General features: G+C 44.6%; 1 protein-coding gene across 3 annotated transcripts in view; it reads right to left on the reverse strand.

The window, feature by feature from the left end:
- Positions 1 to 11,777, reverse strand: part of Trit1 (tRNA isopentenyltransferase 1) — a 38,535-nt gene extending 26,758 nt beyond the window's left edge. For all 3 annotated transcript variants that reach the window (XR_015047319.1, XM_085839001.1, XM_085839000.1), the window contains exon 1: positions 11,604 to 11,777. Coding sequence is in view for 2 of the 3 variants with exons in the window: in XM_085839001.1 (XP_085695127.1) it covers positions 11,604 to 11,777 (174 nt within the window). In the remaining variant the exon portion in view is untranslated. The remainder of the gene's footprint in view (positions 1 to 11,603) is intronic.
- Positions 11,778 to 12,046: the final 269 nt, after the last annotated feature.

Consider the following 12,046-nt stretch of genomic DNA (forward strand, 5'->3'; position numbering starts at 1 on the left):
AGGAGGGACAGTTTTCAGTTTTTCTTTATCTTCACATCCTTGACTCTTCTGAAGGGCACTGGTCAGTTCTTTTCTTGATCGTCCTTCAATTTGAGTTTGGGTTTCTCAGAATTAAACTGATGATACATCCCATCCTCTCTGCCTTTCGTCAGGAATAATCTGCAAGAGTGGTTACTGAGGGCGTGAACGCTGCTCAGGTAAGGCTGTATTTGATTTGTCTTTCTCTTTCCACAGTGCTTTGCCTTCCCATTTCAGTAATGACAGCATCTTGTTCAAACTCCTTAAAAATGAGTTGCCAAAACTGTCCCTCACTGAACGGGAGAGGAGTCACACACAGCCTTACATCCTGCATGGATGGATGTTGGCAGGGTGGCTTGCAGAAAGATGCTAACAACAGGACACTGGTATTGGGAATGGTAACACATGCCTGAAATCCCAGCCCTCTGGAGACTGAAGCAAGAGCATTGTGAATTTGAGGCTATCCTGGGTGACAGAGTCAGACTCTATCTTAAAAAACAAAACAAAACAGTAAGAGTGGTTACCACAGAGTCTGATGGTCTGAGTTCAAGCCCTGGAGCCTGCAGAAAACCAACTCAAAGTTGTCCACAGACCTCCCCAGATGTGTGCTGGGGCATGCTCGTTAACACGCACACAAAATAAATACAAATTAAAATTCTAGAAAAAAGCTCTTTCTACAACTCTGGTCAAGATGATGGCAGAGAAGGACAGGAAGCCTAAGAGATCAACTTGGAAGTTTGATGTGGTCCCTGCTTGTCCAATAGAAGATGGAAATGCTGAACAGCTTCTATGGGCAAAGGTTAAAGTTGATGGCAAAACTGGAAATCTCAGAAATAAAATCACAGTTGTTTCTGAGAAATGGTTCTAAAAGGCATCTGACAAGGAGATCATGACCTTCACTACTTCCAGGCCAATGGAGATGACACTGGTCAGAGCCTGAGGACCACTTGGCCTTTGTTCTTTAATAAAATGCAAGCATTCTACATAAACAAACCTAAAAACAGACTTCAGTTTATTAGGAAATCAAAATCACTGTACTCTAAAAAAAAATTCTAGGAAAAAAGAAATGTTTGATTCTTTTAACCATGCAGTGCTGCAGAACCCAGGCTGGCTCCTCTGACCCGCTCTCCACTCAGCTGCCAGAGTCAGTCTCACTTCCCTGATGAAACCCCAAGCCTTCATGGTGTGGCTTTTAAGGGCCTCCACAATGTGTCCTAGGGTCTGTGTTTTTAGTTTCACCTCCTACGACTGTCCCTCAAGAATCCTTTGTGCCAGATGGTTGCCAGCCATTCCTCAAAGTATGAAAGGACATGAGCTTTTAAGGAGAGAGCAGACAACTCAAAAGCCTTCACCATGGTATTCTCTTTTTAAAAAATAACTTTTTGGGCTTTTTTATTCTGTTATGAGTGTTTTGCATGCATGTATGTACGTGCACATGTGTGCTGGTACACAAAGAGGTCAGAAGAGGGCATCGAAGCCTCTGGAACTGGAATTAGACTGTGGTGAGCCATCTCTGACACTTAACTGTCACTGAAGCGTCAAGGAGTACCTCAGCTCACCAGCCTTAGTCTCCAGCCCTCTCTGTGCTTGCCTGTGGCTTCCTATTTAGCTAGTAGTCACTTCTGCTTTCTCACATGGAGGGGTCTCCCTGCAGTAGCAAAAAGGGACCATATATGCAGAACCTACACAAAGTAAAACTATATTTAACATGGAAGGAAACCAAGTGAGCTAGAAACCATCGCGTGCACACCCACACACACCCACACACACCCACACACACCCACACACACACACTACATGAGTCAAAAACATCTGAAATTTCCTACTTGGCCTCTTGTCATGGTCAGTCATTTTAAAGATTGTGTCTGCCAGCTGTGATAAAGAGCCTCTGGAGAGCCCTGTCTCTCTCCTGGTTAACACATCTTTGTGCCTTTTATCTGAGTCCTATGAAGCCACTATGAGGCAGCATCCCAGCTCTCCTTTCATATCCTTCCCCTGTGCCTCCCAGATCTCTCTTGAGCACTATCAGACAGACAATCCTTTAGTACAAAACACTGTTCCTAAATTATGTCCCAAAAGCAGATGAAAAGAACACAGAGTTCCCCATCTATTAGCTGACACAGAGCCTGCTGACTAGTCAGTCTGCCAAAAGTCGTTTGCTCTTCTCCTATAGCTTTGAGAAAACACAGCAGGAACTGTGCTCCTAGGTCTGATATTGCTTCTCCCTAGGACTCGAAGAATTAAGGCATCAGAGCTATTTCTCTCTATAAACCCAAACAGAACGCTTTATCTCCTCCTAGCCTATACTTGGCAGTCTCTCTTCTCAGGCAGGCAGACAGTATACATGTTCAGCAACTGCCTTCATGTTTCACAGTCACTGAAGGTGGTGCACTCTGCCTTGGATTTGCATGCCAGGATGACAACACAGACTGAAAGGAAGACCTCCAGTATCATCTTCCTGCACTGGATCAGACTCTGCAAATGCATATGAAGATCCAGATCCAATTTCCAGGTGTGCAGGTGTCTTGCAGTATGATCTCCAGGCAGCTCTTTAATCTTTCTGTACCTCAGTTTTTCCATCCTGGAAAGCAGGGATTGTGTTACTACTGGCCTCCCCTTGAATTCTGACTCTCACTGCTAAATGAGAATATTTATGTTTCTATACATTGAGAAACAGTTGGGGGTTGGAAAAACCAGACTATCAGTATAAGAGGTCACTTCTGTCCGAGCCACACAGAAAGGCATGAGAACCTAGAAGTAATCCCCAGGACAGGAAGCCCGCAAAGAGCTGCTCTGATGCTAGATGCTCAGGTCATTGTTTATTAGGCTCCCAAGAGGAAAATCCCCACTTCAGACCTGTGTATGTTATTTCACCTCAGTGCTTAAATTTAACACTCATTTCTTTCCCTCCCTTCCTTTTTCTGTCGGGGTAGCCTCATACTCATGGGAATCCTCCTACCTCAGCTCAAGTGCAAGGATTACAGGCATGAGCGGTGCCATTAAAAGATATTCAATGCTTATCAAAAAAGTATTTCCTAGAAAAGTTAGTGCCTTGTAAAGGCTGCCATGGATCACTGTGTCCTAGTTAGAGTTTCTACTGCTGTGATAAAGCACCATGACTAAAAGAATCACGGATCAAGAAAATGCACCTCAGGCTAATCTGGTGGGATTAGTTTTACGAATAGAGGTTCCCTCATCCCAAATGACTCTAGCTTATGTCAAATTGACAAAAATTTACCTAGGATAGACCCTATGGTTCAGTTAGGACAAAGAGTAGCAGAAGAAGTACAACAGGCAAGATAACTGCATGCTGAGCTCAGTCCTTACCACCATCAAGAAAGGAAGGAAGGAATGAACGAAGGAAGGAAAAAAGAAAACATCTAGCTAGGTTTAGTGGCACTGTGATCTCACACTTCAGACACCCCACTAGGAGTTCAAGGAAGAAAGATTAAGGGAATAAAAACAGTTTGGGTTATGAGACCCTGTGGAAGGAAAGCGGATAGAAGGAAAGTTGACCTAAGACAACTTGTGTGTGTGTGTGTATAAAATTTATTTTTATTTATATGAGTACACTGTAGCTGACTTCAGACCCACACCATAAGAGTGCATCAGATTTCATTACAGATAGTTGTGAGCCACCATGTGACTGCAAGGAATTGAACTCAGGACCTCTGGAAGAACAGTCAGTGCTCTTAACGGCTGAGCCATCTCTCCTGCCCAAAACAGCGTTTTACAAGGGATAGGGAAATGGCTCAGTGATTACAAGTGCTTGCTATGCAATCATGAGGTCCTGAGTTCAGATCCCTGACACCCATGTAAAGGCCAATGGAACAGAATACATCTATAACCCCAACACTGGGTGGGATGGATCAGGTAGGGTCAGTCTAGCAAATATCAGCAAGCTGCAGGTTCACTGAAAACTGTCTTAAAAAAAATAAAAGAGTCCAGAGATTTGGCTTGGTGGTTAAAAACATTTGCTTCTCTTACAGAGAACTTGAGTTTGTTTCCCAGCACCCACAAGGTGGCTCACAACTGTCTGCAATTCCAGTTCTAGGATCCCCTAGAGGGGATCAGTGCCCTGTTCTGACCTCTACAGGCACTGCATGCTCATGGTGCACTTACATAAGCAGGCAAAATGCTTGCATATCAAAGAAAGGAAGGAAGGAAGGAAGGAAGGAAGCAAGCAAGCAAGCAAGCAAGCAAGCAAGCAAACAAGCAGCTAGCTGGGTGGCCACAGCACACACCTTTAGTCCCAGCACTGGGGAGGCAGAGGCATGAGGATCTCTGAGTTTACAGAGCAAGTTCCAAGGGCTGTTATATAAAGAAACCCTGTCTCAAAACAAACAAATCCTTACTATAATAATTAATAATTAAGTGGAAGGCACATGCTATTAATTCCAGCACTCAGGAGACAAGAGGCAGGAGGACCTCTGTGAGTTTGAGGTCAGACTAGTCTACAGAGTGAGTTCCACAACATGCACCCACCCACCCACCCACACACACACACACACACACACACACACACTAATCTATGCTTATGTGGAACACAATTTTACAATTTGGTTGAGTTACTGGCACATTTCTGAATATAAACATCCAAAGAGCACCTCTGTATGGAGTATTAAAATGTAAACATAAGGGCTGGAGAGATGGCTCAGTGGTTAAGAGCACTGACTGCTCTTCTAAAGGTCCTGAGTTCAAATCCCAGCAACCACATGGTGGCTCACAACCATCTGTAATGAGATCTGACGCCCTCTTCTGGTGAGTCTGAGGACAGCTACAGTGTACTTTATATATAATAATAAATAAATCTTAAAATGTAAACATAATAGTCACAGAGTCTAGCTACTTGGGAGGCTGAGGTGAAGGATCGCTTGTGCCCATGAATTTAAAATTAGCTTTGATAATATAACCAGACCCCATCTCAAAATATAAACCAATAAAAATAAATTAACACTCATCTTGAAAACTTGAAAAGCCCTTCTAATTACCACTCTCTACTCATCTCCCTTTCATCTGTGGCTGTTAACAAGAAGTCTCCAGTAGTCTGGGTTCCTCACAAGCCTGAGCTCCTCTTTTGTCTCAATAAGCATCCATCTTGAGTATCAACTTGATGCTAAATTCTATTTCTTAGCTATATCAAGTTTTAGCTGCTAACGACACAGCCGGTGGTCACTGGTCAGCTCAAAACTCCATCTGACACACCATGACACCATAAATCTCCTTTCTGGTGACTTTTTAAAAACCATATTTATGGGGGAGGGGAGCTCACATAAGCCACAGAATGTGTATGGAGGTCAGAGGACAAGTTTCAGAAGTCAGGTAGTTCCTACCACCATGCTGGTGCTTGGGATCAAACTCAGGGCCCCAAGCTTGGTGTCAGGCACTGTTACTACTGAACCATCTCAGTGGCCCTGTTGTTCTGGCCCTGAGCCAGAAGCTCATGTAGCCCTGGCCTCAAACTCACTGTATAGCTGGGAATGGCTTGAACTTCTGGTCCTTCTCCTCTCCCACTGCCCCAGTGTTATTACAGTTGTATACTGCTTAACCAGGCTTCATCTTTCATATCTTAAAAGGTACATTTTAGATCCTGACCAAAGTGTAGCATATTCCCATGAGGGATGAGTGGAATACAGGCTAAGAAACACTCTCGGTGACAGAATCCTACAGCTCTTGCCTCACCTAAAGAGGAAAATCACTAGACATAAAAGGAGAGAAATAGCCAGGCATGGTGGCGCACATCTTTAATCCCAGCACTCGGGAGACAGAGGCAGGCGGATTTCTGAGTTCGAGGCCAGCCTGGTCTACAAAGTGAGTTCCAAGACAGCCAGGGATACACAGAGAAACCCTGTCTTGAAAAAACAAAAAACAAAAAGAGGAGAGAAATATGCTCAATAAGAGACGTACAGATCTTCGGCCTATTTCCTGAACTGTTAAGTAATATCTACTTTATGCAACTTGGTGTGAAGATTTGAAAGGAGCGTTGTGGGACTCAAGATGGCACATCAGTCCCGAGCACTTACTGCTGCTCTATCATAAGATGAGCCCTCAGCCCTCAGCACCCACGTGGCAGGCAGCTCACCACCACCTAGAACTCCAGCGCTGGGGAATCTGAAGCCCTCTCTTGCTTCCTCGGGCATCCCCACAATGAAACATTCATAAACACAATTATTATACATACATTAATTTTTTTTATTTAAATAAAGCCTAGGAGCTGAAGCGATGGCTCAGTGGTTAAGAGCACTGGCTGCTGTTGCTGAGGACCTGGCCTTGATGCCCAGAGCTTACTTGTTGGCTCATAAACAACTGTTACTTCAGTCCTAAGGAATCCAATCCCCTCTTCTGTTCTCCACAAACAGCAGACTGCAACCGGTGTGAACATGCACGCAGGCTAGTCCTAGCACTCAGGACCGAGAAGCAGGCAGATTTATATGAGTGCAAGGCTAGCCTGGTCTATAAAGTGAATTCTAAGACAGCCAGGGCTACACAGAGAAACTGTCTCAAAAAACAAAACAACACAATAACCACCAAAATCATCATCATCATCATCATCATAAATACATGTAGCCAAAACACTCGTATACCCAAAATCATAATAATAATAATTTAATTTTTAAAAAAAGAGGATACATTTGCTAGGCAGTGGTGGCACACACCTTTAATCCCAGCACTTGAGAGGCAGAGGCAGACATGTCTGAGTCTGAGTCCAACCTGGTCTACAGAGAGAGTTCCAGTACCGCCAGGGCTACACAGAGAAACACTATCTTGAAAAAAATAAAAATAAAATAAGGAGCATAAAGCGAGGTGCGCTGGCACATACCCACAGCCCCAGCGTTGAGGGGGAGAAGGCAAGTTTGGAGTTCAGTTATATACTGAGTTTGAAAGCAGTCCTGGCCACTTGGTATCTTGTCTTCAAAAAGACATTTTGTTTACATATTTAGAAAATATTTTCTGTTAAATCACTGAAAAATAGTATCTCCAGGGGTTGCAATGTGGCTCAGAGGTGACAAGCACTTTTCTCTAGCAGAAGACCCAAGTTCAGTTCCCAGCACATGGTGGCTCACAACCATTTATCATTCCAGTTCCAGGGGATCCAATTCCCTCTTCTGGCCTCTGCAAGGCACTGCATGCTCATGGTGTACATGCATACATGCAAGCAACCATACATAAAATATACATATGTACATACATACATACATACTTACATAAGATAAAAATAAATCTTTCTTTTAAAAGCAGAATCTCCATTTGAGAAGCTGTAGCAGGCAAGACTGTGAGTTCAGGGCCAGCCTGGGCTACACAGCAAAGTAATAAGAATGCAAAGCTTCTCCTCCCCCCACTGGCTACAAATGAGCTCTAGATGCAGCAGTGCACAATCCTGAGCAAAGACAGAAATGAAGAACTGGTGAACCTGTGTATTCAGGCAACAGGACATGGATATTTAATTGCATATTTGCACTCAAAAGTTAAAAAAAAAATCAAAGATCAAAGATCTCCAATTGAGAGCAAAGGGAAATGTTATAAATATCTAAAATTAAACACAATCTAAAATTAAACACAGTTCAGAAAGTTTAAAAAAAATCTATGTTTTTCATATATTAATGATTATCAAGGATAAAAGAAATTTAACCCTCAAATTCTAGTCACAAATGTACAATTCTGAATGTGCCTGCATACACCCAAGAACCAGAAGAAGCCATGGTGGAGTTCAGGGGCCTAAGAGAGCTATAGAAGAGGACTCAGAGCCTCCCTTCCCCACAAGCGAGATCCCAGAAAACAGAGGCTGCAGAAACCAAAGGCTCCCACTTGCCCCTCCTCTCAAACGGAGCCTGCTTGAGCCAGAGGGTTCTAAGAACTTCACATTTCAGCAGGCAGCTGTGCCAGACAACTCACTCTATAAACTTACGTAGTCCTCAAGCTTGGTCAGAGACGCACGTTCCTGCAGTGGGAACCAGTCAATGCAGGGACTTAAGAGGAACTGGTCCAAGAGCTGAGAATAATTGTTAAATGCTGAGCTCTGTACAAGACATCTGTACCAACCCCCACAAGGCTCAGGGAACATTGGGGTGGGAGTGGGGCAGAAAGACGGTTAAGAGCTGAAGGATGGAGCTGAAGAGACATTACATGGCCCAGTGGTTAAGAGCACTGGCTGCTCTTTCAGAGGATCCAGGTTCAATTCCCAGAACCCACGTGGTGGCTCACAGTTACCTCTAACTTCAGTTCCAGGGGATCTGATTCCCTCTTCTAGCTTCCACAGTCACTACATGCTTGTGGTGTGCTGATATACATGCAGGCAAAACATTCATACACATAAAAGTCGAAAGGGAGGGAGGGAAGGAAGGAGGAACTGAGTGTGAAAACGAATGCTTCATGCTGTCCTCTGAACATGACATGCACCAGATCAGTGCAGGGGAAATTCTGTTGCGGATGGAGGAGAAACTCCTGAGGCTCCAACCCTAGCTGAGGTGAGATCAGCAGCTTCTGGCTGCTGGGGGAGGGGCCACCCTCATGCAGGCAGTGCTACTCGACTCAGTGGATGGGAACGTGGGAGGTCGGTGCTGGAAGGACCAGATTCTGTCCTTCTCAAAACAGATTTGGATTCTCAGAAAGAGACAAAATGGTGAGCTGCACCCAAGTTATGACACCCAAGGTTATCCTCTGGCCTCTACCCACACGTGTACAAGTCCATAGGCACCTGCTTATACACAAGCACACAAACACAAGATGTGCTATCTGGGGCTAAGAGTGTGGCTAAATGGTTGCACAACTGTCCTAGCAAGGTGTAGGTTTGGTTCTTAGCACCAAGAGAAAAAAACAAAAACAAAAAGAACCATTCAATAAAATATTTTGTAAAATATGAAAGTTTTGTCACGTTGTCAGCAAGATACACGTCAGAGTGTCCTGATGTCTTACTCAAACAGTGACAAAGAATTACCTTATAGACATAGCTTACCTTATAGACATAGCTATGTGGAAATAACCATACCTGAGAATACAGTACACTACAGAAAACACCCAACCCGAGTTCCCAGAACCCATTCCATTACCTAAAAAGTCACGTAGGTTAAAATGATTTGCCAAGCGTAGTGACTCATGCCTACAATCCACCACTCCAGAGGCTGAGGCAGGTGGACTGCTACAAGTCTGAAGCCTGTCTGGGCTATACGGTAGGATCCTATCTCAAGAAAAACAAAACAAAACAAACAAGAAAGATTATTTCAAACGTGTGTTTGCTACATGAGGAATGATAGAAACGGAGCAAGTGGAGTATAAGCTAGGGCAGGAGGATCAATCCCCGAGTCCTGGAATATGATCACATCTCCAGCACTCCTCAGATATCCACTAACAGACTTCCCCTTGTAGGCCCTGCAAGAGCTTCCGGATCTGGAGCATGGCCTTTCTCCCAGGCCCCCAACTCTGAATCCTGCATCACATTTATCCTTTCTGCCAGAACATCTCCACTAATGCCTCACCAGCCCAGAATTATAGCACTCAAGGACTGGCTGGAATGGACCCTGTTAGTGCAGCAACACCTTACAGAAGCCCTGGGCAATCAATCGCTCTCCAAAGTCTCAGGGCAAGAGGCTATAATCACACCACACTGGAATTGCATCCTTTGCTCCTCCCAACCAGCATGCATACTACTCACAAATCAACGCTCCTAACACACTTCTCTGATCCTGAATCTGAGACTTCCCTATTGAAGTCTCCTGACTGTCCTACATACCCGCTTCACCATTCTAAGTCTTCCTTCACATGCCTTCCTATTTCATGCCTTTCCATTCTTGTTCTTCAAACCTTCATTTTATTTTATTTAGGTTTTCTGAGACCGGGTCTGACTATATAGTCCTGGCTGGCCTGGAACTTCCTATGTAGACCAGGCTGGCCTGCAACTTCCTATGTAGACCAGGTTGGCCTCCAGGCTATGGCATTTCTCTTGCCTCAGCTTCCAAAAAGAGCGAAGATCACAGCGTATGACACTGTGCCCAACTTCAAGCTCTTCTCTTTTAAAATTCATACTGACCTATTTGCTTTTCAATTTGTATTTGTGTGTGTGTGTGTGTGTGTACATACAGGCATGTATGCAGAGGCCAGAGAGGTCAGGGTCAGGGTCTCCCCAGCCTAGGCACTTCTTTAGAGACTTTCCATGACATTCACTGATTTCTCCCTTCTCAAGAATTCTACTGCACTTAATAGTCTATCAGGAAGTCCAGCACTTGTAGTCTCTTCTGATCTTCTGAACCCGCCCACCTGAAAATGCTCTATAAATAGCTCTGTTCACTTATTAGCTCTGTCTTAACTCTATGTTTAGCCAGACTAACATTCCCCAGTATAAGGAGTATGGTCTTATGTACACACACACACACACAGTCACCATAGTTTTCACTGTTACTATATTTTTTAAACACTTGTAATAAGTGCTTCACATATATTTCATTTAATGATCACAAGGTTGTTTTTGATATTCTTCCTAGTTTAGCAAAGGAACAAAGGTATCTTTGTTCATGTAGCAAAAAGTTGGGGGAAAAAAAAAATCTGGCTGAGATTCAGTTCAAGCTAAACTCTTTATCTCCCTAAGCTGGCACAAGGCAGGCTGCAAACAACTATTTGTCGAGTTACCTTGCCTTTTAGTATAAGCTGATGGTCTTATCATGGAAAAATAAATTATGAGGGTAGAAACCATGTCAGGAGCCTTATGAGGTAAAGTGGGGTAAAGAACTAATTATTAATTTTAGGTTACTAACCGTGAGTTCAGCAACTGGCTGTATATGTTCGACACCTTTGAACATGCCTAACAGCTGTTGTAATTCTTCTCACATTCACCCAAAATGTCACCTACTCTCTAGCACAAATGCTCCTACATCCCTTCTGAGAGCCCTCTCTCAAAGAGGACAAAAGGATTAAAAAACAAGAATAAAAAAAAGCCCTCAGGTTCAACCAATATCTACCACAATGTCTGACCTTCGAGCGGGCCTCCCTCTCTCCACTGTAACACTCCCACGTCTCACTTATTAAATACTTTAGCCTTGTGATTGTGGGGCAAATGACATTTCCTCCACTTTACAAATATAATATTCAAGTCAAGGGCACTGCTTGATCTGAAGTCACGAAGCCAATGGCTGCCTCTGACTGCTCTAGTGCCCAAGAAGACACTCACAGGTGGCATCTGACTTACCTTGGGCTAGAATTAGAATTATGGCAAAATTTCGGAATAATGAACATTTACTGAAATTCACCGGATGTCAACCTTAAACGTTCCAATATCTCTCCTCCATTTATTTGCAATGTGCCACTCACAAGGTCGCTTCACCTCCCCAGCCCCCAACATTTTTATCCATAAATGAAACTGTTGGTACTGTTTACGAAAGAGTAATGGCCTGAGAAGTTACTTAGCGATCACAGGACACAATGGACACTGTCTGCCATTGGATGGGTACCCTAGCAGGTGTGGGTTCCTTTCATCTGGATCCCCATACGCCTCGAGGTTCACCCACAACAGCCACGCGACAGGGTGTCCCCGAGTCCAGAGGCCCGCACGCGACCTCCAGGGTTCCCAGGCCCCGGGGCCAAGCACGCTGCCATACCTGCATGGAGTCGGCGCTGACGATCTCGCCGCCGAGCCGCTGGCCTAACTGCAGAGCCAGGGTGGACTTGCCAGTCCCAGTAGCCCCGAGAATCACTACAAGTGGCAGTGTTCGCCGCAGGCCTCGGAATCCAGAGCTCACAGGAACCGCTCGTGCAGCAGCCGCAGCCGCCATCTTGAAGGCATCTGAGCATGCGCCGAAGCAGCTGTCCCCATGGCAACAGTCAGTGCGCCGGCGCGGATCTCCGGCTCAGGACGCCGGGAGGGTGGAAAGGAGGAGGAAACTGCGGGACAAAGGTTCCAAGCTTAGGAGGCCCATGACGTAACTGCCTTCGACTAGCTGAGATTAGCCCACCGACTTGCTTTCTCAAAGGAGAGATGGCAGCCCATCTGAAATATTTCTGTCTACATTGCGTCCAGGCACCCAATTCTTTTTCCTCATAG

This window comes from Mus caroli, unplaced genomic scaffold (assembly GCF_978045245.1).
Source record: "Mus caroli unplaced genomic scaffold, Mus_caroli_1 scaffold_6, whole genome shotgun sequence".
Classification (NCBI taxonomy): domain Eukaryota; kingdom Metazoa; phylum Chordata; class Mammalia; order Rodentia; family Muridae; genus Mus; species Mus caroli.